Genomic DNA, 26202 nt, shown 5'->3' on the forward strand with positions numbered 1-26202 from the left:
GCTCATTAAATATAAATTGTCATTAAGTATAAACTGTCACCTTTTATAATGACAGAAATTATCTATTTGTGCACAAGGTGACAGGCACTGAGCGAAGCTCAGCGTCAGAGTTTGGATACTCCGTGTCTTTTGCCTGGGAAAGGGGGTGTTGGTATGGGAATGCACCCCAAGAGCCCCTGCTCTCTGCAGCCCCTGCTCATCCACACTTTACAGGGTGGGGGGTATTATGAAATTGGTTTCCGCAGAAAGTATCTACACCCTTAGGATTATAGACCCATGCATGCACGTGTATATATGCATGTATGATTTCTGTCTGCACTCACACACGCCTGAATACAGGCAAGAGGAAGCAGTTTCCGAAATGGCCCGTTTTTACTGCTTCCACCCTCCACGTTGGGTTTCTTAACGCTCATCCTTAGTTGGCCAGTTCACAAAGTTGGTTTTATTCCACATACCAGTTTGTGCTAAGGACAAGGCAGGATTGCCCCACACCTGTCAGAAGTCTTTGGTGGGGTGGGAGAGGCCCTGTGGTGGTGGTGTTTGATGTCTGCCCGAAACACGAGGGGTGAGTGTGCGGGTAGCCTGGCGTTCATCCTGCTCGGTGGGTCAGCTGGGAAGTTTTGGAGAATGAGGAGCTGGACTAAGTCCACAAAACTGGAAGGTGTCTTCACAGGCACAGTGCACATACCAACAGAGTAGGGGAAGAGAGGGGATGCACTCAGGTTTGTGGAAAATACCGTATTGGGTGAAGCAGCTGAGCTTGAGGACAGGGTCACCGTTTACAGGGGTGTGGACCTTGGAAAAGGACAAAAGCAAGATCCTACACCTGAGACGGAGCCTTGGAAGGAGCCAAGGACCCTTGTACTGGTGCCCACTGATGTGCTTGGCAGTGACTGGCTGGGGAGCAGCTCTGCAGTCAGAGCCTGTGAGGAGAGCAAGCTAAGCCTGGCTTAAAGCAGCGAGGAGGGCTGCTGTACCAGGCTGTGCTAGCAGAAGTGTAGCCAGTGGGTCAGGGAAGTGATCGTTTCCCTTGTCACTTGTTAGACCACATCTGGAATATTATCACCTGGCTTCCGTCCACCCCCCCACACCCCCTCCCCCAAGAAAGATGTTGATAATGTAGAGGGGACACAATAGAACCAGGGGCTGGGAACACGTGGCCAGAGAGGAGAGACTGAGGGAGATGGGCTTCCTCACCCTTTCAGGCACTGGAGAAGATGGAGCCAGGCTCTTATGGAGGTGGGTGCTGGGAGGAGGGGTCACCACCAGAATAAATGGAAAGAGAGGAGGTTCTGTCTGGATAGAACAAAATTTCTGCCTGGGGACAGCTGAGTACCGGCCCAGGGCTCAGAGAGGGGGTGGGATCTCTCTCTGTGGTGATTTTCAAGAATCGGCTGGACAGAGCCTGGTACAACATGGTCTGAACTTGGTATTTACCCTGCTGTGGGCAGGAGCTTGGACTGAAGACCTGAGGTCCATCCCAGCCCGAAGGACCCTGTGCTTTGTCTCCCACTGCTGAATTTGGTTTTCCCATTAGAAGGTTTATCAAAGCTCACTCTTACCTATTTTTTTCATTCCTGGTATCTAACCTAACAGTTCCCTGAAGTGCTTCTCCCAGCAGCCCGTGGCTTTGCTCTGCTGGAGGAGCTGGCGCGGCCGCTGTGCTGCTGGGCTTGGAATGCCCTGGGCCACCCCTGCCCTGGGCCACCCCTGCCCAAAGCTTGCTCATGCAGCGTCCGCTCTCGCTTTGGGCACCTCCTCAGCCTCAGTGGGCAACCTGCTCCTGTGGTCAACCACCCTTGCAGTAAAAAAGTGTTTTCTTATGTCTTAGTGGAATTTCTGTTCTTTTTTACTTCAATTTGTGCCTCTTATCCCGCCCCTGAGCCCAGAAGAGTCCAGCTCTGTCTTCTCCCCTCGTCGGGTCTCTGCACACATGGAAGGGATCCCCCTGAGCCTCCTCCTCCCGGCTGAGCAGTCCCAGCTCTCAGCTTCTCCTCATCTGACGGATGCGCCAAGCCCTTAATTATCTCAGAGGCATCTCTCTGCCTCTCAGTTATAAGGTGGGTGGTAAGAACATACCAGGCTGTTGTGTATGTGCTCGGAGAAGCAGCTGATGCTGTCGAGATCAGCTGCTCTGGGACTCGTCTTTCTCAGGGCAATCAGCATCTGCTTTAGCCCTTGCAATCATCTGAGTTTTAGGGTTTGGTAACGGGGAGGGAAAAAAAATCCCCTCAAACAGCTCAGCCTGTACTGTCCCGTCCCTGTGCATCCTTGTCTTCAAAGGGGACTTTGTTCTATTGATGTCTCCAATAGTTACAGCATTGACTTTTAAAAGCTTACTTTGAAAACCAAAGCTTTTTGAAAACAGGTTTACTTGAATGCTTTAAAGGAATACACATAAAATAGAGTTTAAATATATTTTTTTTTTATTTCTTGTGGTTTTTCTTTATATTAGATTTTTTTTTCAGTCAAAAGACAGCATTACAACCTACCAACCAAAACCAGGTTACATACACACAGGCACACTACATAATGTATTCCAGGCAGTCATGTCCTTCAGTCTGTTGACACACGGCAAATGTTTAAACAATGTCCTACAAGAAGTAGACACCCTTTCCCTACTAACCTGCTTACACTGATTTAACATGTAACACACAAAAAGGACGTATTTTGTTAGCTTTGAGTTTCAGACAAGGTTTCAGTCCTACAGCATAGGTGATGTAGAAAAACGTGGGGCTTTTTTTTTTTCCTCTTCTTACAATCCCGGTGTGGAAGTTGTCCCGCTGTGGTAAGGCATCCAGCAGAGCACGGCTGGTCGGGAACTGCTGCGTGGGCATCTGCTTGGTGGCGTGGGGGCCCGCAACCCCCCAGCCGGGTCAGCCGCGTGGCTGCTCTGCCCCGGGGAGCTGCTGGCTGCAGGGCTGGCGGCTGGGGACGATAGCGTTCTCCGGCGCATTTTAGGGGAGGCTTAAGGCAACCTTTTCTGACCAAATAGCACTTTCTTCTCCTTTCTCTTGAAAGAAAACACTGGCGATTGAATGGGCCATCCATCCTGGCCAAGCACTGTTGCTCGTTCTGCTGCCACTGCTCACTCTCCACGCACAAACTGGTGAGGAACTGGGGTTTAGGCTGGGCTTTTCAGAGCTGCCTAAGAGATTTACCACCCCAAATGCTAAATGTTTTTTAGATTTAAAAAAAAAAAAAAAAGCTAAATGCTTTTTAGGGCATTAATTCTGTTAGGCTTCTCTGAAAATCCCAGCGTCTACTTTTAAAACAACATAGAAACACAGAAATATCGAAAACAGACTCCCCAGTCATCCCTTGCATAGGACTTTTAACTATAGTTCACGGACTTCTTCAAGTTCTGTAGTTGTGTTAAAAAAAGATGACACACCATGAAAGAGGGTGAAAGGCACATGTACAGTCAGTCCAGCGTGGAGATGGATAATGCACATGGATGAGTTTTGCAAGCAGAATTCCTACGGTTGATACATACAAATAAAATATTGCAGTGCTCAGTGGCTCTGTACGGATATATTTATGATACGAGAGAAAATATTACTATTTTACTGTTATGCCTTGTGCTGTTCCCTCACCCCTAGATTTCCCGAAGCATAATGATGTCAATATAAAGCTGAGGATAAGATTTCAGTGAGACTTGGACATAGCTGCTCCCAGCTTCCCTGACATGGGTACACGAGGTGAATGTGAGAGCGGAGAAACTTTGGGCTCCCCTGTGCAACCCATTTTTAAGCTACACTTACAATTTACTGTGCTGGTTTCCCCCTCCATTTGCAAGGAATAAAATTTTCCCCCCACAGAGGTGATAAAATACCATCAGAGTGGAAGGCAGGGAGATCCTCATGGTTAGCTGTGACAGAGCCAAAGCCTCACACAGTGTTTTCCTGCGCCAGGGCGTGCGGTAGCATCCCCCTAACAGAGCTCTGCACTCGCTCTGGGTACGGGGCTGGCAAAGCAATGCAGCCAGCCCAGGAGGTATTAGCTCAGAGCGAGTGTAAGGGGACACACACCTGTGTGTCACCTCTCTGTAAAAAGAATTTTAAAAAGGACTAGACGTAAGAGCCATCTTTGTTATTAAATGGAGCTGTTCATCTTTGTCATCCTCATCCTTATAAGGGAAGACTTGTGGGTTTAGTTAATGACACAGATCTCTTAAGAAGCAAAAAGAGAGGCTGTTTGATGATGCATCAATGAAGGCATGAAACGGGAGACCTCCTGCCCAAGCTGTGTCTGGATGTGCAGAGCCCGCGGCTGTGAGTGCTCCCACCAGCGGCATCCTGGAGTCGAGCGGGGGAGAAGGCAGCGTCCCGGCAGGGCTGAGGACACCTCTCACCAGAAGAGGGACTTGCCAACCACACAGAGCCTCTCCCACCACTTCATCCGGCTTCTGCAGTCACAGTCATGCAACCCATGGCAGCCACTCTGGTCATGGTAGTGGGAGAGAACTGAGCCCTTGAGGATGCTGGGCAACTATTCATGACTTTTCATTCATTGTATTGAGCAGATCTGAGAGAAATGGGTGGAGATGGAAAGCTCCGCCTTGAAGAAGACAAGCCCTGAGGCGATCAACCCAGTTTAAGGCCCTTTAATGTCCCCGGCTGGTCTAACAGTGGAAACGCCCTGGGATGGAGAGGCTGCACGTGTGGTGGGTGTCTGTCCTTGGGCTCTGGTCCCTGCGAGCAGCTGTGCTGAGGAGTTCACCAGACACAGTCCTGTGGTGGAGGAGGACTTGGGGGGAAGCTCTGAGGACTGGGGGGGATGCTGGAGTCCTGGCCTGTCCCTCCCACCACCAGCAGCTATTTCTGAGTGCAGGGAGCAAAGAAGGTGCAGCAAACTGGGGGTACATCTGTGCCACCAGTGGAAGCGGTAACTGTTGAAAATCCTCAGTGGCTAGAGAGTCACCGTGGCACCAGCTGAACATGGGTGGCCTCTTGTTTTAAACCTGGACACTCAGGGAAGACTCGAGGACTGCCATCACCCCATCCCCAGCACAGGGGAGCAGGACTTGGTGCTGCCTTCTGGCAGGCAGCAACAGGCAGATTCTGAGAAGCATTTTTCTTGACTTGAGGTGTTTTATTGCTTCTTACTGGCTGTTTTCTAATTATGATATGGTTTAATCTTTGGGGACTCATTTGTTTTTCAATAAATTCACTTGAAATTTAATTTCCACTTTATGCAGGGCACTGGAACTGATATTTATCCTCCATGGGAGCGATTGCAAAGCTATGTGTTTCAAGCCTAGAACCTCACTGGTGTATTTTTTCATCTTTTTTTTTTGTTGTTCTGACTGGCATGACAAGACATCTAGTGTGGTGTTTTTTTTTTTTTTCTCCCCAGTGAGGCTGGATGGAAGAGGAAAAGGTATCAGTAAGATGTAAATGTAAAACTGTTGATTAGAAACATGCCTAAAGGAAGAGTGAAGATTCCCACAGTGGTGATCTTTGAGATGAGCCTTGTGTTTATGCTATCCATGGTGAAAAAGAAACACCGACTCCCACGGAAAGAATCGTTTTCCTTCCAGATTGAGCTTTTACAGCAGAGTTTTTTGGAAAGTGCATCTGTGAGTGCAAGTTTCAGAGCACTGCGTGATGAGGACTTTGCCCCACCTCCCCGGCAGCTCCCCCCAGCCTTGCAGTGCAGGCGAGAGCCAAAATTCAGTGAAAGGACTTTGTTGCTGCTGATGTGGTTGCCAGCAAGGTGTCCTGCATGTGCCGCGGCCGCTAGCCTGCCTTTGCAGTGTGGCAAGCAGAGCCACGGCGGAGTTGCCCTGGGAGGTGGGCTGTACGGGGGCACGTGGGTTTAGACGTGTCCTGGCGTGATCTGGTTTTCATCTCAAGAGGTGACACTTCTCCAGGAGGGCTGCCTCTCGCGGTCTTGTCCTGATGGCTGGGGGAGCCTTGCCACTCGCTTCAGGGGGTTCATCCATCGCACCGGTATGGAGCCAGGCTGCGCTGCCCCGTGCCAAGAGAAGGCAACTGAGATGCAAATCTCTCCTTCCTTGTTCGGAGAAGATCCCCTGCACCACGGGCCTTTGAGTGGCGGAAAGGCTCTTTCCACCATAGGAATCTGCTGCCTGTACTGCTGCCTGCGCAGTGTCCCGATGCCCCCAGGCCTGCCCGTCCATGCCCGCTCCTCACACAAAGCCAGCGCGGGGCTGGGAAGCTGCTGCCGGGGCCAGAGCATCATGGCCCATCCGAGCCCCAGCAGCCATGGCTGCAGCACTGCCACGCACCGGGGAATGTTTCCTTTTTTCTTTATGCTTTCATTGCAAGAAAATACAAACATTTCCTCCAACAAATCTGCCTGTCACCTGCATCAGCATTTCTCCATGTGATTGCTTCAACGGTTTCTCCCATCCTGGCTGCCTTCTGATCCCAGGGATGTCGTGGGAGCCAGGCCAGCTGTAGCTTCACTTCCCAAATCCTCAGGGGCTCAGTGCTTAAAATCCGTACCTGGTTGTTCACAAACAAGTCCAAGGAAGGACCAGCCACATTCTAGCAGCTGTAAGGTGAATTTTCTTGACACAGGCAAACGAAGAGGGGCTGCTGCTCAGGGATGGTTTCACCACAAGTGGCCACAGCTCCTTTTCCGTGTCGGTTCTGTGTCGGAGCATCAAACCCTGCAGCTCTTCCAACGCGCAGCAGCCTGGGCAGCCGTTCACCGACACGTGCTGCCAAAGGCTCCGGCCACATCCCCGCAGCGTCCCTCAGGATCACACAACCAAAGGCCTCACAAACCCCACATCCGAACAGAGAAGCATGGAAAGACCACATTTTTAAAGACCCCGGCATATTTGTTTGTCCCTGAGTCCATACTGTAGTTCCCTACGCAAGAAAAGAAAAGAAAGCAAGACTCATCCTAGCCATTCAAGCGGGACACCTGCCTCCCTGCCAGCCAGCGCCGCGTTTGCTTCACCTTCCCGTTGGGAGCATCGCACAGCTAGTCACAAATTGAAAATACTGGGTGCAAAAAAAAAACCCCAACAAACCCCTAAAAAACTAAAACCCACACCCCAAAACAACCTACCGAACACCCACACCATGTCGTGAAGTATCTACACATGCACACATGTGCACACAGAAAGAGTTCTCAGTTTTTAAGCACCTTTCATTTGTTTCAAGATTTGAGGAGACTCGTAACCTCAGTGTAAAGGGGTTTTCTTGCTCTGGCAACACTGGGCAGGAGATTTGGTATCAGGCCAGGCCTTGTGCTCGCTGTTGGGCAGGAGAGGAGCATTGCAGGGCTTCTGCAAAGCACAGTTTGAACACACCTTTGCCGCAGCATAAGGAGGGCTGTCACACTGGTGGATCGACAGTCACTTTGCAGGGGGTTAGTAGGTGATTATTAGATGTTAATACATGAGCAAGTGTGCAAACAGCAGAGGGGGCATGGCAGGAGCCCGAATATGCTGTGGTAAGTGCGCTCCACTGACCTGCAGGATGCTAGGACTCTGGATTAGCCTCTTCATGAAAACATCATTAATAATTTATTGAGCCGTTATAAACATACTCTTGATACAAAGTGTGATAATAGTTCTGCTTCATGTCCTGTGCTGGCTGGGCACAGCATGATGAAAGATGTCTCAGACTGGCACAGAGAGAAGAAAGGAAAAGAAAACAGTTTGCGTTCACTTCTGAAAACCAGGACGGAGTAACAGCATCAGCCACTTGAAATGGGTGCTGGGTGCCGGCTGTTGGCAGCCACGACTACGCTGAGCCCCCCCAGGAGCATGGCCAAGGGTTTCTGCCTCGCGATGGATGAGCAGGATGCAGAGGATTTCGATGAGGGGTTTCTCCTACTGGGGTACTGTTTGCAAGCAGACTGGTGGGCATGGGAAGGCCTGGCAGGTGAGACATGGCAGGATCTGCCCCGGGACGCCATCCCCGGCCAGCCTTGCTGCCCCCCGCCCGCCATCCCCAGCGAGCTGCAGAGGGGTGATGCTGTCGCAGCCAGCCTCTGACTTCAGGAGCACTCCGGAGGGACTGGCAGCATCCCAGATGCACGGGAGAATTTGCAATGAAGAACAGGCTGGGAGGCAGGACGTTGCTTGGCTTGTCCACTTCTGGATGTATATTTGGGCTAGAGAGAAGATGCTTCCTCTACTGCTGTTGCCCAGTGGCCACAGAGCTTATCACCCAGCGACATGGGAGAGAGAACATGGGGAAGGCAGCACCTCACCGGACATCCATGGAACACTCGGGAGCTCGGGCTCAGCCCCTGCTTGTCTTCACGTGCACCTGTGCCAGCAGCTCTACAGATGCTCCCAGTTCACACCAGGCACCACTTCAGAGGGAAACAAAAGGCATTTAATGGGAAGCCCAGGAAGCCAAAGGAGGTAAACGTTCCCCTCCAGTCAAGGAGCTGTCAGCCTCATCACCAGGAGGACACCAGAGATGAAATTGGGCGATCTCCAGTGTGGCTTTAGGTTTGGTGACAAGGGACGGTGATTGCGGCGAGGCCCGAGGAGTGGCAGGAGATGCCGAGGGCTGGGGCGTAACGCCCAGTCCCCCAGCCCGCTCCTTCTCTGCTGATAAACCACCAGCCATGAAACAACCAGCTCGGGTGCCAGCGTGCTCACCAGAAAGGCTGAAAAAGTAGCGACCAAACCAGTGTGGCAGGTGCAGAATACGGCCCAGCACCTCGACAGTGCCACGCTCACCACAGCAGGCACCAGCCGCTGCAGCCAGAGGGGCAGGAGGCATCACATCACTCGTGTGATGAGGGCACCAGGTCTCAGGAGGACTTGAAACAAGAAACTGGCCTGGAAGAATTGAAAGGGAAAGGCTGAAAAGAGAGGTTTGAAAGCGGTTTTTCATTTTTTTCTGGGCTTTTGGGAATGCCATGTCATCGGAGCGAAAGATAAACACTGCAGGTTAGCATCATCAGCCAGCTCGCCCACGGTCCAGGCTCCCAGGCATAGAGCTGGGGGCTGGTGCTCATAAGAGGGTTAATTTTGTTTTTAATCTCATTAAAAAATTAATAAATATCAGCTGTCTGAGGCTGGGCTTACCACAATTCCTTCAACCTAAGTCCCAGGCTGATACTAAGGGATGTAACATGGTGAATGGAAGAAACTCCTGTGAAATCAGCATTTTGGGTGTGCGTGGGGGGGTATTTCTTGTCTCAGAGGGTGGGAATCCAGGCTGTGAGCTGGCCACGAGCAGGACGTGATGGCCAGACCTTCCGGGGGGCACAGGGTGCAAAATCAGTCCCTAAAGGGAGGGAGCTGGGGGGAATCACCAAATTTCTGCTGGGTTTGGAGCCATCTCAGCTGATGCTGGAGCCAGTGAAAAGTCTGGACCGTGTCCTTTGGAAGGCAGAATGAGTCCGTCACAGGGAGGGGAGGGATTTGCATTAAAAATCAGCATTGCCCACAACAGAATTTGGCCCTTCACAGGAAAGGATGTAATTTTTAGTGGGGGAAGAAGGCATTCCCATTACAGCTCCGCTGCAGCGATCCTCTCGCCCAGCCCTCCTGCCCCATCCTGTCCCTTTGCAGCCACTCTCAGGTCCATTTTTGCCCTTACTTCGGCCTCTTCCCTCCAGCCTCCTCTTCAGCATCCCTTCACCACCAGCTTCGACGTGCTTTTGCCACCTCAGGGAAGCTCCACAGGTCTCTGCCTCCACTCCCCTCCCAGGGATTAACACCGGGCAGCCGACGCTCCTTGGCTTAAACGGTGCCTCTTACAAGTACATAGGTATTTAGAGAAATACCCACACCCACATCTATATGTATATAGGCGTGGCTTGGGCAGCTGAGTGGCTCCAGGAGGAGGGGGCTCGCTCAGACGAGGCAGCCAGCAGCTCGGCGGGACCATCAGTCACAGCAATGCTACCGCCGGCCACGGGCTGGCCACCCCCTCCCAGTGCGGTGGCCACGGGCTCTGGCGAGGTGCTGGGACAGTGCTTTGTTTCCTGAGATTGCTTTTAAAGTTGTCTTTAAAAAAACACCATGAGGCACCGCGAGCTGCCCGGCTGACCCTGCCATGAAGATTTCTACCAGCTCTTCCCCATGGCAAGCCCTTTTGGGACCGGCAGTGGGGGTTTTGTCTTACCATGGTAAAATGTAGTTAAGAAATGAAGGAGGGAGGGGTGGTGTTTGCTGGTTTTGGGGTGAGGAAGCATTATTTAGTGTTATTGATGAGATTTTCCTAAAAATCCCAAATCTTGTTGCTTTGTTACTCTTTTCACTTGCGCTTGGTGCCTCTGCTTGTGACATCCCAGTCTGGCTATGCGTGGAGTCATGACATCATGAAGAAAGGCACTGATGTCACAGGCTTGTCAGGACAAACAGGCTTGGCCGTGGGTTTCAGAAACGGGTGATTTCACCAGGAATACCGATTTCCCGTGTGAAGGTTGGCGTGGCTGCGAGGGTGGAGGGGGCGGCACAGCCCTCCACGCTGGCGGCTCCAGGGGTTGCTGGCCCGGCTGGCGCCGGGGGCCAAGGGCGAGGGGAGCAGCAGAGGGTGGGGGGAGGAAGACGAGGAGTGGGGGGGCCGGGCGTGCAGGCCTGTGGGGGTGCGTGGAGTGAAACCACAGCCCGGCGTCACCGGTGTTCGTCAGGGCCGACGCTCCCCGGGGCGGCTGGTGTCGGGGCAGGGTGTGAAGTCTCCTTCCACCGGGGGAGGTGGTGGCGGGGAGCGGCGGCGCGGGCGTCCCGGCGAGGTCAGTAGTTGCAGTGGCGCTGGCAGGGCTGGTGGACGAAGGTCCCGGCGTGCTGCTTGGCCCGGCGCAGCGGGCGCTGGCGGGCCCGGTTCTGCCGCTGCAGCGCCTTCTGGCTGAGCCAGTGCTTCTCCGCCAGCTGCTTGGCCCGCTGCACCCGCCGTGCCTGCCCGACCTTCTCCAGGATGGCAGCCTTCACCGAGAGGGACCTGCTGTGGTGTGGCACGTGCCGCTCCAGCCGCGGCTCCGGCACCTCCCTGCAGAGAAAGGAGCCATCAGTGGCCGCTGGCTCCTGGCCCTCACCCACCCCGGCAAGAAGGGGACCGGGGTCTCCAACCCCCTTCCCGTCACGCTGTGCCCCCAGGATGGACCCGGCCCCCTCCCGCCCCAGTAGCCTGCAAAGGGCTGGGGAGGCTCCAGCACAGGTGGGCTCTAGGACACCCGGGATAAATCCAGACACCACCGGGAACAGGGCCGTCCCACAGTTTCCCACAGTGGCTAAGTGCCTTGCGCCCGGTGGAGGGAAGTCAAGCCTGGCCCCGTTTCCATCCTGCTTGTGACCCGTTTGGTCTCCTGGCCCATTTCTAGCTCCCTTTGGCACCCTTTCTGCACCCTCCAGCACTGAGGTTCCTCTGAAGCTCTTGATATCAAGCTGTGGCCCCCAGGGACACTCTGCAAAGAGAGAAGTCCTGGAGGACCAGTGTCCCCTAGACCAGGTGGAGGTTCACCCTAGATTTTCCTCCTCCTCTGCCCCAGTGAGAGGCTCATGGGGCAGATGCTGGAGGGCTGGCACCAGGGGGCAGTGGGGACCCCATGGCACAGTGGGACACAGGGGCTGGCCAGCAGTGGCAGGGCTGAGTGTGTACATGATCAGGGCTTTCCCGGTGCTGCGGGGCAGTGGAGGGCAGCCATGGGGAGAGGGCAGAGCTCCCCAGGAGCTGCAGGGAGGCTGTGGCCCTGGGGAAGGACGGTGGGCGGCTCCAGCCTACAGCTCCTGGGGAAGGAGAGGACAGTGGGGCCATTTGGGGCATTTCTGTTTAACCTTCCCCCCCTGGCTAAGCTGGATTTTGGGGCAGGGAGAAATGTCTGCATCCATGGCTGGTGGTGTCCTGCTCCTCCACGGCTGTGCTGGGCCAGTCAGAGCCAGGAGGGTGATCGGGGCACTGCAGCAACCTCCTGCCTGGGGGTGCCAGGAGCCTTGGGGGGACCACTGCGCCCAAAGGCCACCTTATCCCGTTGGGTTTGCTTTGCTTGTGTCATACCTGTGCAAAACCCTGTGGTTAAGCTCAGCCTGGCAAACCCCCCTGGACAGGCAGTGGGGTGACAGGTGGCATTGGTACAAGTGGCTGCACCAGCAGACCCTGCTTGCGACAGGGGAGGGGGACGCAGCCCTCTCCCACTGCAACCCAGCAGCAAGCTCACGGTCCTGCACCCACAGACATCTCAGATGGCATTGGGATCCCCTTAGCAGAGTATTTTGGGACACAGAGGCTGCCATCCTCGCACAGCACCAGTCGGGGCACCCCGCCAGGTGTGCAGGGTGCTCTCTTGAGGCGGGACGTGGGGACACTGAGGACCCCCACAGCCCCACTCCATCCGTGGGCAGCGGGGGTGAAATGCTCCCGGCACACACAGTGATTTGGGGTGTTGGGACTGACCGTCCACCCCAGTGCCCCAGCGCGTGGTGGGGTCGGCAGCCCCCAGAGAGCCCCCCCGAGCCGCACTCACCCATCAGCATCATCCTCGGGGCCCTCCCCGTCCACCTCGAGGGTGCTGGTGACGTAGACGGACATGCTGGGGTGCTCGATGAGCAGGTCCTCCATGGGGCTGCTCCCCACGCCGCCAGGGCCAGGCTCCTCTGCAGTAAAACAGGGGGGAGGGGTGACAAACCAACTCTCGTCCATCAAGCAGGGACCGGCCAGGGCCGGGGAAGCGGCGGGTGCCGGTGGCGGCGGCCCGGGGGGTGCCGGGCGGGATCGCGCCGAGCGCCCGGTACCGCCAGCACCCACTCGCCGGGCTGCGCCGGGGCGGGCACGGCTGCCTGGGGGTGGCGGGGGTGCAGAGCCATGCGGGGCGCAGCGGGGACACACACACATACCATGTACAGTGGGGAGGGGAGGGGGGAGAGAAAGGGGCATCGTTAGTGCAAGAGACACCCCACACCATCACCACCAGAGCCGGGCACGGCGTCGACGGGACCTCGTGGGGAGGGCGACGCCAGCACTGCCCCGCACCCCAACCAGCACCCCCCGCTCCGGGGCGGCAGCCGGTGCTGTGGGGTCTGGCTTTGCTAAGCCAGCAAGCGAGGGAAACGGCTCTGGTTAGGCAGTTTAATCAAAAACTGGGGGAAACCAGCAGGGTTTACCGCAGCATTTTTTTTTTCCCTTCTCGAGATGAAGGAAGAAACTCAGCTGGCAAGAAATGCTGCTTTTGCCTGCTCTTAGGGCACCTGAGCCATGCCGTGCCAGAGGAACGCGGCCCGCCTGCGCTTCCAAACACCACGCGGCACTTTGCAAACATTGAAACCAAGCACACACACAGGAAAAAAACAGTTCACACCTTTTTTTCTGGAAGAAATCAGGGGAATAAATTCTTCAGCAAAGGTTTTCACCACGCCTTCAGCTTCAGTCCGTTAGAGGCCGGGTTTTGGGTGGTTCATCCAGGGGCTGCCCCCTACACCCCTCTGACACCCCAACCTTCCCTTCCTCACCTCCGCCTGGCAAAAGCACTTGGGTTGGTGCTTTTCTGGGCTCCCTGTGCTCAGAATTACTTGTGTTATGGGAAGGGAGCCTGTGCCTAATGTTGGGCTCATCTGGATACCCAGACCTGTTGCCAGCCTCATCGGGGGATTGGAAGAAACTGGTCTTGGGGGGGGGATCCAAGTGCAGTATCTCTATGGGCACATGTGGCCCTGCAGTTGGGTGAGGGTGCAGGAGAAATCAGAGGTGAATGTGTTCTTGTGGTAGAGAAACACAGCGCATGAAGTATGGGACCAGCATTCACCACCCAGCATGTCCCCTGCTCCTCCCGCAGACGATGCCTCAGCCCGGGGCTTAGGGCAGGCCACAATTAGCCTTGTGAATACGACAGCGCCTTTCTTCAGGTCAGTGGATATCAAGCTATTAATAGTTGTTGACATGCCGGGCTGGAGATTATTTGTCAGCCTGGAGACAGCCACTGAGCCTGGCTGGAGCGTTCCCACTCCGCAGCACTCCTGCAACGGTGGGACCGCGGGTGTGGGGAGCAGGGGACCCGGCGCAGCTGAACCCTTGACCCATCCATGGCTACCTGTCCCCATCCTTTGCCAAGGTGGGTTTTAATGTCACAAGGAATATTTCAGGATGCCCAAACCCCTGAGTGACTTGCAGCTGTATCACTAAGCACCGGGAAATGCCCTTTGCTCACTCCCTGGGTGCTGAGCGGAGCCACGCTGGGCGTTGGGGCGAGAGGGGCATCTGAAACGCTCCTGGGAGATCTGGTTAATTCAGGTGCTTTTTGCAACACGTGGGTCAAAGATCTGGCTGAGAGGGAATGAATTCAGAGGCTCATTAGGCTGCCCCACTACTGGGAGGGAGCCAGGCTGTGAGAGGCTTGCTGGCTGCTGTGGCTCAAAGGTGAAGGATGGGGACTGGAGCCAGCAGGTTTAGTTTTTAAAGTGCTTTGCATAACTCCAGCCTCAGAAATAGGGCTGAAATAAATCAGTCACTCACTGGCTGGGGAATGCTACAGGAAAAGGCAGTGGTAGGACTGGTGGGGATTAGCAGTGGGGTGACAGGTCCCGGGCAAACACACTGCTGAAAGCTGGCTCTGCACCGAGAGCCTGGCTGCTTGATTGGAAAAAAAATGGGAGCCTTTTGTACCAAAGTCATCCCTGGATCCTTGCTGAGCTGGCTGCAGTCTCGGACCCAGGGGATCGGGGCACAGTCCAGATCTGGGAAAACTCCTGGCTCCTTCTGACACGTTTTGGGCATGCTACAGCCATTGCCAGCTGGCCCAGACATGTGGTAGCTGCGTGCCTGTTGCTCCAGCGACCTCCTTGCAACCAGCCCCATCCCGTGTCACGGCTGTGACCCCCCAGGACAGTCACCAGAGAGCCCAGAGGACCCGGAATCCTCTATGACTGCCCATGCCCACACCACCCATAGTGCTGCCACCAGGCACGGGGCTGTCCCTGTTCCTGTTCCCCATCCCAGGTTTATCCATGCTCCAGTCCCCTCTCCAGCTCACCACATGGGGGAAAAACCTGAACAAGTGACTCACATCACAAAAACAAGCTCTGCTCAGTGCATGGGGGACAGGCAGGAAGCATCTGCTTGGAGAACAGATGCCTGCAAGAGGGAGGACAAAACCTTCCTCCTAAACCTGCAGGATACGTTTGTGGTCCCCTGGGCTGGGGCACCACAACTAAAGAAAGGCTCCACAAGCAGACCATGGCCACTGAGGAGCTCCCACACAGGCAGGCATGTTTGTCTAAGTCCTCTGCTCAATTTGCAAGCAAAAGGTCATAAAATTATCATTGCAATTGGTTGAGTCATCGAGCCTACAATAGAAACACCAAGGTCTTAATGGAGCTGGGGAAGCTCTCAGCACACAAGGAATTTGATCCGCCTGGTTGGTGTCAAAGGGGGCTCCAGGGTGTTGTCACCATCCCTGGGAACAGGGAGCCCCTGAGGTCTTTCTGGGTACGTGGACCTTGGACCAAACGTCCCTTGTCTGAGTGCTGCTGGCATGGGGACTGGGAACGATTTGGGAAGATAAGCCCTTTGGAGATGAGATTTGATGGACTCAAATGACCCAAATGTGGCCAGATCGCTGGTGGCATGTTCCTAGATGCCTCCTGCCCTCGCGTGGGGAAAGCCTCAGCCCCCCACTAGTGTCCAGGGAACAGGCCCCCCATTTTCTTTCAGCAGGGGCGTCACGGGCAGTGGCCAAGCCCACCTACTCCTGCCAAAGTGCTGCCCCCAGCACAGCTTAGCCAAGGCCACGGCACCCCCGCAGCTCACAGGCAGACAGCCTGCGTGGGTTGATGTCCCCCACCCCACCAAGCCCCTGGGGTGCAAGATCACACCCAAACCCTGGGTAACCTCCCCAGCCTGGTGCTGTGCCAGGGTCCCATCCTGGCACAGAGGCACTTGGAGGCTCCCAGGCAGCAGCAGCCCCAGCTGGGGACACTGCGGCTGCTGCTCCCACACTGGCAGGGAGCTGGGAACCACCACTGGGAGAGGAAAGGGGAAAAGGAGGAGCAGGCTGGGGGCTGCTGTGGTGACCACAGGGCTGGGTGCTATGGGCAGGGTGGGGGGACCAGGGGAAGAGGGACGAAGGGCAGAGCTGACCACACGTGGTGGAAGCTCATCTGCTGTCATCTCAAGGGGTCTGCCCTGCTCTGGAGAGACAAGATGCAGCAGAGATTGTGGAAAACTAGTCCCCCCTGCCTTTCTCACCTGCAAGATCAATTATGAGCCAGCCATCCTCCTCCTCCTCCTCCTCAACGAAGGGTTTGGGCTCCTCCAAGCCTTCTGGCGTGTTGCTGTCACTGAAGAAGAGGCTGGTAAGACGCTGAAACATGGTGGGGAGCGGTCCAGCAGGATGGACGGTGAGTTAGAGCTACTGCTGAGCACCAGCTTCCAGGAGTGGAGACAGAATCAATGGGCACAGAGGGGTAAAAACAGCACTCAGGATCCCGGTGGTGGTGGAGATGCTTTGCTGCTAGCAAAATTGTAGCTGAGTTGAATGACGTGTAGTGCAATTCTGAGGTTCTTCACTTGGCTTCAGTGCAAAGGCCTGTAAAAGGGAAAGGAAAAAGAATAAAGAGTTTGGCCTCATTGGCAGCGTGGTCTTCCTGCATCCTGGGGGCTCAGATGGGCTGGAGGGGCCAGTGAAAAGGTGGCTCTGGCACTGATCTGTGCTGTGGCCTGTCCCAGCTGCTGGCAACTCCAAGGGCATCACACACCATGTCTGAAAGCAGCAGTGAGGGGCTCAGTGCCCGCGCCCTGCAGCCCCCCACCTGCACCAAGTCCCACACTGTGTCCCCTCCCTCATCCGCCGGAGCTGGCAGGGGCAGAGACAAACACAGTCCCAAAGTCGGGCTGGGACCTGCCTCCCCTGGCACTGAACAGGCACTGAGCATGGCTGGTGGCACTGAGCTTTGCGTTAGGGCAGGGCAAAGGGTGCGATGCTGCTGTCCTGTCTGAGGGCTGATGGCACGAGCCACCCCTAAAACCCACCCTCAACCCACTGACAGCCACCCCAGCGTGGCCACCCTCTCCTCCTCGAGCTGGGTCCCACGAAGCCCTTGCTGGCATTTTAAAGCTCAAGCCCTGCCTGTGCAGATACCTGCTCGAGGCTGGTTTAATTTTGAAAATCGTTACTGTTATTGTTGCTGTCTGTGTATATCTGCAAGGATGTTCTTCTGATGCAGTTGCATTTCATTGCCACCCTCCAGCCCCAAAAGATGACACTGTGTCATCACTGCTCCTTTATAAGGACCTTATAAGGAGCCACAGGACAAAGCACTTGGCTATGGGCTGTGTCTCGTCGCCCAGTGCTCAGGCAGGAGCGGGCAGGAGCAAGCAGCAGCCAGCGTGCCACCGCCCTTGCAGCAGGGCAGGGCAATGGCAGCGTTATCCCAGCCCGGGGCGAGGCTGCTCCATCTACACTCATCAGTGTTTTACCCCTGGGGAAACACATTCCCCCCAGCTCAGGGGGAGGTTAGGACTCACTAAGTTTATTAATGACTTCAAAGCTCTCTCTTGGAGAGGCACAGACATCAGCAGCCACAAGGTGCAATTTATTTGTGCGGAGAAAATGGGTTTTGGTCCGGAGACATTAAAGGGCATTAAAATGCCATCAAGAGCTAGATGTGGGGAGAGAGGACGGCTGTGTGCTGCCTCGCTGGGCACACTGCTGAAGGTGCATTTAGAGGGCAAATTGCCGTGGGTGCATTTAGAGGGCAAACCCCCAGTTCATGGCTCTGTCGACCAAGGTGATGCAGAGCCTGCAAAATGGTCCTGGACCCTGGTGAAGCCCCATCTGCTCTCAGCAACATGGAACGGGAAGGGTGCGGGGAGGCACGATGCGTCTGAGCCTCGTTCCATACACACACCAGTCCCCCAACAGCTCAAGTCCCAGCTCAGCCCCCCCACAGTGAAGTGGCCTCTCCAGCCTCAGCGTTGCTGGGGAGGGCAGCTGGCCCGGGTGCTTGCTGAGGTTCTGGGGCTCAGGCTCTATTTATCCACTGTGGGTCCACTACACCTTTTGCCTTCTCTTAGGTGCCTCGGGAGGTACAACATCTGCTCCACAAGGCAGAAAATAAAAAATCAAGGGGACCCTTTCCCCATGGGTGGGATCCCCTGGGCTTTGGGGGCTCACCCTGATCTCTGCCAAGCCCAGATGCAGAAGGGAGTGCCGGAGCATGAAGCAGCCTTGTGACACCCAGCTCTTCCTCCCTGGCATGGCTGGGGCAGCGGCGTGACACTACCTGTCCCCTCGAGCAGGTCTCAAGCCCCTGGTGACTTCAGTTGCCCCAGAGGTGCAGGGCAGACCACGCAGCTACAACAGTGCCTGGCTCCACATCCCAGTGCTCAGGGGTTCAGCCCCTCCAGTGACACACGCTTCCCTCTCCTGCTGGGATGGAGCCCCCCACCACTGTGGTTCATCCCTTCCACTCGCACCCTGCACCCAGATCCATCTGGGGGAGAGGCTGCAGCTAAACAAGCTGGGCTTCAGCTGGGATGGTACAAAAGGGACTTGGCTGAGACTCACGGAGCCTCTCGCCACGATGATCAGCAACGATTCCCTGCTCCGTGTCCTAAGATGGTTCCTGACTTTCCCTGGAAGCACTGAGCGGGGGGTTTTGGGGCACTGGGACACGACAGAGTCATTTCCTCCAACTGCAGTAAGAGCTGCAGGCTCAGCTAAGGCAGCTCTCACCTCCCAGCCCCCCATCACCACCACAATGGTAGCAAAGCCACAGCCTTTCTGTTATCCTCCAGTGTGCTCATGATTAAATTATCCAGACACCCCCCCTTTCCTGGAGCATTAAAGTGTAATAATATAAGGTAGGGAAACAACATGAAGAGGGGCTGATATCCAGCTGGGCAATGAATGGAAACTGGCCCCTCGGGCTCTCTTGTGGGCTTCATGCTGAGCACAGTGGGGATTTCTCTCCCACCGGACCCATGTGTGCATCCATCCTCCCCCAGGCCAGGCTGGCAAAGGGCACCCAGGACAGCCCTGAAGGCTGCAGTACACAGCCCATTATTGCTGCCTGCAGTCTGAAATCTGGCATCTGCATGGAGCACTTGCCTGGTTAGTAAATATCCTTTAACAGTATATCGATTATTTAATAAATTTATTAAATATCTAATTGCAGCAGAAACCCCGTTGCTCCCAGGTACCTGCTGGAGATGTCTCAGGGCTTTCTGCTGTTTGCTCTTCCCCAGGTCCCCAGGCAGGAGGGAGCAGGGCAGGAAGCACCCAGCAGCCTGTGGCAGGCACAGGGGGCTCCAATCCCCCGAGGACACCATGGCCCTGGCTGGGTGCAAGACCAGGAGCAGGTTCATGAGATTTTTGAGCTGGGGCAGTTCTGCCTGTGCCGTTCCCTGGCTGGCAGAAGTGCTGAGCCAAAGCTGACACCAGCAGCACCACGCAGCTCCTCAGGGTGACATACAAGGGCTAAAGGGGGCAAGGGACAGCAGGGTCCCCTGTGCTGCACCCCGAGCCCACCTCTCTGGGGAGGACACTGGAAATGCTCTTGGCCTGCCTCAGCCAGGGGCCTACAATGAAAAGTTCAGTCTCTTTTTCCCCCCTGCAACGTGCATGCCACACAACAGCTGGGGACAAGAGCTGGCACACAGAGGATGGGGGGAGCGGTGGCCCCAGTCCGGCTGCAAGGGGAAGGTCACCCAGGAAAGCACCCAAGCAGCTACTGCAGGCCAAGGTCTGAGCCAGGCAGAGATCTTCCCCGTTACCTCAGCAAAGCCAGCCTAGAACAAGCTCAGCACACACAGTCCTGCCGAAGCTCCTTGCCTGGATGGCACTGGAGTGCTCTCTCCGCTCTGCGGGCTTGGCTTGGAGAGCCCCCAGCAAGGAGTTCATCTTCAAGCAAGTTCAAAGCCAAATGATAAATTACACAGTCAAAAGAGAGCAGAAAACCTCATTTTTATTTTGTTTAAACTTGACAGCAGCTTTCAACAGACAGTAGCAAAGCTGATTTCCCCCTCCACTCCACCCTGGGAGCAGGGCTTATTCCCCCCAGCACCCACCTGCTTAGAGACTAGTCCCCAAAAAAATCACGGGATGCATCAACCGGAAAGTCAGGACAGGAAGTGTCTGGACTCCAGAGGTGCCCACCCTAACCCGAAGATAACTTCCCTTTCCTGAAGACAGCAGATACTACTAGTTTCAATTGCCCCCTCTCCCAAATTTAACTTAATTTTCCTTATCTCTATAATTAAAGGCCCTGGGATGACCACACTGACATCACACACAGCCAACGCCATAATAACTGCCTGTCAGGGGCCATCCTGCTCCTGTGCCCCCGGCACACCGGCAGGGCTGGGGCAAAGGGGAAGGGGCTCACAGGCAGGGCAAGGGGGCTCGCAGGCAGCTGCGACAGCTCCAGGGGCAGCAGGAAAGAGTTAAAAGCTCCCCCAAGAGCAAAAGTTGAGATGGATCATTTTAAAGAATGATTCCCCAGAGAATTTGAAGAAGCCCCCAGCTATCCCCAGCTCCGTGCCAGGGAGTGTGGGGTGGCCCTGAACCACCCACTGGTGCCCGGGTGAGCCACGCAGGCAGGGCACAGCTTGCAGGATGAGCCCCTCGGGTAAAGCCAGCCCCACAAGCTCCTGCTGCCTGGGGACACTGTGATCCTAAACAGGATCTTGGGGAGATCGGTTCACTGGTAAAACCTGTGAGAGCAGCCACGGGTCGGTGGGAGCACGGACAGAGCAGGTGAAGGCAGGGTGCTGCGCAGTGACCCGTGCAGGATGGCTGCCCGGGGCTGCTCGGCCAGACCCTGCCTTGGCTGCCTGACCTGGCCGGAGCAAGAGCTGGGCAGAGGGACAGACAGTGCGATCAGACAGGCCTCGTGGGAAGAGAGCAAAGGCTTCCCAAGAGTCGGAGCAGCCCTGCCAGGGCTGGCCCCAGCGGCGCTCAGGGAGCTGTGGGGGAGCTCCTGGCAGCACAGCTGGCAAAGCCTTCGGGATGCAACCTGCAGGGTGGAGGCAGGAGCTAGATCCTGGCAAGCAAGGAACAAAATGAGCTTTAATCCTCACCCTCACTTTATCCTGTCTGATCTGAAATCCTTGGCAACACTGGGTTAAAGAGGCAGGATCAGGCAGGCTCTTTATCTCTGAGAAGCACCCTCAGCAAGTTTGCGGATGACATCAAGCTGAGAGGTGCAGCTGATCCCCCCAGAGGGAAGGGATCCATCCAGAGGGACCTTGGCAGGCTGCAGAGGTGGGCTCATGTGAACCTCGTGAAGTTCAACCAGGCCAAGTGCAAGGTCCTGCACCTGGGCTGGGGCAGTGCCCAGTACCAGCACAGCCTGGGGGATGGATGGGTTGAGGCAGCCCAGCGGAGAAGGATTTGGGGATACTGGTGGGTGACAAATTGGATGTGAGCCAGCAATGTGCGCTCGCAGCCCAGAAAGCCAACCGTATCCTGGGCAGCATCACAGGCAGCATGGCCAGCAGGGCGAGGGAGGGATTTCTCCCCTTCTGCTCCACCCTCGTGAGGCCCCACTTGGAGCCCTGCGTCCAGCTCTGGGGTCCCCAGTGCAAGACAGACACGGACCTGTTGGAGCGGGTCCAGAGGAGGCCACGGAAATGGTCAGAGGGCTGGAGCACCTCCCCTGTGGAGGAAGGCTGAGAGAGTTTGGATTATTGAGTCTGGAGAAGAGAAGGCCCCAGGGAGACCTTATTGTGGCCTTTCAACTGTATAAAGGAGGCTTATAAGAAAGACAAAGGCTTTTTACCAGGTGCCTGTAGTGCCAGGACAACGGGCAACAGTTTTAAACTGGAAGACAGGATTAGATTGGACAGAGAAGAAATAGAAGAAATTAGACTGGACAGGAAGAAATATTTTACCATGAGGGTGGTGAGACACTGGCACAGGTTGCCCAGAGAAGCTGTGGCTGCCCCCTCCCTGGCAGTGTTCAAGGCCAGGTTGGACGAGGCTTTGAGCAACCTGGGCTGGTGGAAGGTGTCTCTGCCCATGGCAGGGGGGTGGAACTAGATGGTCTTTGAAGGTTTGTTCCCACCCAAACCATTCTGTGAGTATATGATCTCTCATCCATGCTAGAAGGGAGCAGCTCCTGGCCAATGTGATCAGTGCATCATCCTTAAGACACTCCAGACCCACCCTGCAAGCCACCAAGAACATCAGCTCTTCAATGTCACCATCACAGAGGGTTGGGGGTGACTTTCTCAGCCCTTTGTGAGGCAAAAGGCTCCTTGGCCAGCTGCTACCAACAGCACCCAGATGGCGAGATGACCACATGCCACCTCAGTCCCTGTGGTTTTCACCAAGCCCTTCTCTGGCTGGGACAGCCCATGGCCATCGGCAGATCAAACTCCAAAAGTTTTTCCAGGTTTCTGGAAAGCCTCCACTTTCCCTGCAGCAAATGTTTGTTCCATTTACACCAGTGGAACTTGGGCCAGCAGCCTCACGGGAACTGCAGAGTGGGAGGAACCCAAATGTGTCCCTGCCAGGAGACCTGAGACACTGCTGCCCAAGTAGTGCCTTGTCACCAGGCAGAGATGGTGGCCACAGAAGCAGTTTGGACCAGGAGGTGGTTTCTCTGCCCCTCTGGTGGCCAGGGGTGGTCAGAGCTCTGGTGCCTTCTTCCAGCCCACCCATACCTGCCAGACATCTGTGGAGGAGGTATGGCCAGTGCTGGGGCACAAAGGGACTGTCCCTGCACCACGTCCTTGAGGCTGAGCTGCCCCAGAAACCACACACCCATCCTCTGTCCTCTGCCAGAGCTGGGGTCACCACTGTGGGACAGCTGCCATCCTGCCAGGCTTCCACAAGCCCCTTTACTTGGCACATCAACCCCCACCCCAGGCCACTGCCAGCACCAGGGGACAGCCCACAGGTGACACTTGGGGACAGATGAGTTTCTTAATGAATGAAGTTTATCAGAATCCTTCTAGAAAGTCCAACAGCCTTTTAAAACTAGCCAGAGGATATTAAATATTAAAAGTTAAAGTACAAGTAAGGAAACCATAATGCATTGAGTTATTTTTTTTTCCTCCCTTCAGAAACCTTGACACAATAATTAGTTTTCTGAGTCACTGTCACTGCAAATAACCCCAGGAGCTAAGAATAGGCAAAAGGATCGGCAGCAAAGCCCCAGGATGCGCCAGGAGCTCACCAGGGCGGGAGCCGCAGCTTCACAGGACTGGCAGCTCCCAGAAGTCACAGACTGCAAGAACAACAGCAACTCCACTTGGAAATGGCAACAGGCTCCCTGAAACTTTCCATAAATACTCAGCGGCGGGAGGGATGCTGCTGACAAGCAGCAGAAGCGGTCCTTCCTCGGCAGAGCTAAGAATACCCCGCACAGTCATCACAGCAGGCGTTGGAGGTATAAATCAGGTGCCTTCCTCCAACCCACTTGGGAAATGTTATTTTCAACTCATTTTACCTAAATTAGACAAGGGTTTCACAGGCTGCTCTCGCTGTGCTGTATGTACCAAAATCCTAAGCCTGGCACAGAAACACAAAGTGAAGGAGAAGGGGGTCCGGTAGATGGGCAACTCGAGGGGGGGCCCTGCTCATCACCCCAAAAACGACCAGTGAAGCACCCGTACACTGCCCTCTATCCATCCCCATCGAGGAAGGGACCAGAGCTGGCAGGGGCTTGCCCAGGACAGTTTGGCAGGGCTGGATTAAAGCATCTGGTCATTCATCAACTGCTCTACAGCTCCTGCTTATCCCTGTACTTTGCCAGCAGCTTCGTTTATGGGGTTCGCCTGGGGGAGCACTGGCTGCCCAGGCAGAGTTGGGTCCCAAGGCTGCTGCCAGCATGGACAGATTGACTCCAGCAAACCAGAGGCTGATTCACAGCCAGAGCCTCTTCCACTGCAGAGCAGGGGAGTGGAGACTTAGAAAAATCCCCCCCCAATCTCTTTATCATAAGACTCTTATTATTAACGGCAGACCAAGCCAGCACCTGGAAGGGCTTTCCTCAGCCAGCCCAGGAGCTCAGCGTGGACTGGAATCCCCACGTGCTCCTCCATATCCCACCTGAAGGAGAAAGGGGGATGTTTTTCCTGGAGCTGGTGTCACCAGCTGCACAGGCTGCCTTGTGTAACTGCTGCAGGAAGGTCCTTGCCCCAAGGACAAACCCAACCTTCTGCTATTTGATGTCATCGCACAGAGCCTTGGAAAACCTGTCAGTGGCCAGCAGAGTCTGAGCAACCAGGAAACTTCTAGATTTGCCATGAGCTGTCCTAGGAAATTTTAGAAGTTTCCTCTCTGGGATGCATTAGGTGAAACATCTCTGGGAGTGTGCGTATCGAGAGGGGAGCAGCCCCAGTGTTACACCCTCCATAAATTGGAGGAGGCTGAATACTAACTGCCAAGTTGGACTTTGATATCGCAGGAGCCTGGAGCTCCCCCCCAGCTCCTCCCGAGCCTGCCCAGGGCCACGTGTGTGCTGGGGCAAGACTTGCCTGTGCAAGGCACACTGTGCGATTAGTGCTAAAAAGCTCTTAGATAAGAGTTCACATTTTGGATTTTTCCAGTCTTGCTACGAGCAGGTGATATCAGTTTATTCTTGAGGGGAAAAACTTCCATTATGTTTTTCCTTTTGTGTTCAGCCAGATAAGCACCAATTTCATGCAACAGGTTCCTAATAGTGACAGTGAGCTACAGCAGAAAGCTTTTGGCTTTTTTTTTTTTTTTTTCTTTTTAGGGGGTGGGGGGGAAATTATAAAAGGAGAAGAAAGATTTATTTTAGAGCAAAAAAAATTTTTCTTGGCACTCTGTAGACTAAGCCAGGTAGGAAAGAAGGTACAGCACAGTCCTGTACCAGAGCCCAGCACCTATTTTTGGGATGGTTTCCTGCCCCAGCAAAGCCTTGGCCAAATTAGTGACGTCACTTGGCACCTGCCCAGCTCAGCTTTGCTGAGTGGGTGATGCTGGTCCCAAGAGAGGCACTTTAAGCCGGTACTTTGGGACCCCAGGGTGCCAGTGCCTTTGCTCAGGCTTTCTAAGCAGGGCTGTAGCTCCCCTGCACACAAGAGACATAAATGTATAGATATATGTATTAAAAAACTACAAAGGCAATAATGCCCTTTTTAACATGTTCCTACGGTTACACTCCACGGAGTCCAAGTTTTTCATCTGATGAGCTGCCTCAGATGGGAGCAGGTTTAGTGCCCGGGGCCTTCCAGGCTCAGCCAAGTGACTGAGGTCCTGAGGCTAGAGGTGTGAAATCCATAAGAAAGTTGACCTTTTAGGACTTAGCCGTTCCAAAGCAGGTGCACTTAGAGCAGTAATAACAAAAGTAGCTGCTGCGTGTGGTACCCAACGTACCCGTGGGCTCAACATCCCGGGAGATGGTGGTGCCACAGTGGCGGGATGCCACGGCACAGAGCTCAGCCCAGCATCCCTCACCCGCCACGCGTGGCCCCAGGCATTGCAGTTGAACTCGGTAAAAATATCCAAGCCCCCGAATCTCCTGAAAAGTGCTGCGCTTTACAAAGTAAATCAAGATCTCAAGATTGGAGGTGTTCAACAGCATCAAGTATTTGATTGAGAGCAGCCAGTTAAATGGAAAATACGGACGTAGCTATTTCTAGATCGCATCTATTTCTATATTAGAGATTTACATTCTCTCTTCAAACTCCCGTTTTTCACCCAAAAAGCCTCTAATAAACGCTGGGAAAAGGCGACACCGGCCAAACAGCGGCAGGGGGGGGACACGGGAGGGGCGGACACGCGTTACCGCTGTCGTTAACCCCCCCCGGACCATCAAACCCCCCCCCGGGCATCCCGGGGCACGGCAGCCGGAGGAGAAGCTGCGCTCCGCGGGGTCACGGCAGGACAACGCGGCCGGAACGCGGCGGGGGGGGGGGGGGGCGGGTGGGGCCGTTGATGACGTCTCAATGTCATATGCAAATGAGGCGACGTCACTAGAGCGGAGCCAATGGGAGCGCGGATCAGCCTCGAAGCTTAATCCGGTGATGAAGAAACAAACAACAGGCGCGGGGGGGGGGGGGGGCGGGGGGCCGGCGGCGAGGGGGGCCCCCCTCGCCGCCGGGCACCCCCCCCGCGGGAGAACCCCGCGGCCGTGAGAGCCCGCTCAGCGCCAGCCCCGCCCGCCGCCCCCCCGCAGCGCGTTGTTGAAGGAGACTCACCTTCCCGTCGGGGCGGCGTGAAGGGGAGCGGCGGGAGGCGCTGAGGTACCGCCGGTCCCGGGGGCCGATCGCGCGGTTCTGCCGAGCGCCCGCCGCTCCCCCGCACAAATCGGGCCCTTCCGACAGCTGATCGTGACGTCACAAAGCGGCC

General features: G+C 55.3%; 1 protein-coding gene across 2 annotated transcripts; it reads right to left on the reverse strand.

The window, feature by feature from the left end:
• Nucleotides 1-2403: 2403 nt before the first annotated feature.
• Nucleotides 2404-26194, reverse strand: TP53INP2 (tumor protein p53 inducible nuclear protein 2). Of its 2 annotated transcripts, none has more exons than XM_074843596.1 (4): nucleotides 26052-26194; nucleotides 16125-16464; nucleotides 12412-12541; nucleotides 2404-10940 (listed from the first exon to the last, which is right to left on the reverse strand). In XM_074843596.1, the coding sequence occupies exons 2-4, from the start codon at nucleotides 16246-16248 to the stop codon at nucleotides 10688-10690; spliced, it is 507 nt and encodes a 168-aa protein (XP_074699697.1). In that variant the 5' UTR covers nucleotides 16249-16464; nucleotides 26052-26194; the 3' UTR covers nucleotides 2404-10687. The 2 variants fall into 2 exon arrangements, with proteins under 2 accessions (XP_074699697.1, XP_074699696.1); XM_074843595.1 differs by having other exon boundaries at nucleotides 12412-12724.
• Nucleotides 26195-26202: the final 8 nt, after the last annotated feature.

This window comes from Strix aluco, chromosome 17 (assembly GCF_031877795.1).
Source record: "Strix aluco isolate bStrAlu1 chromosome 17, bStrAlu1.hap1, whole genome shotgun sequence".
NCBI classification, from domain to species: Eukaryota; Metazoa; Chordata; class Aves; order Strigiformes; family Strigidae; genus Strix; species Strix aluco.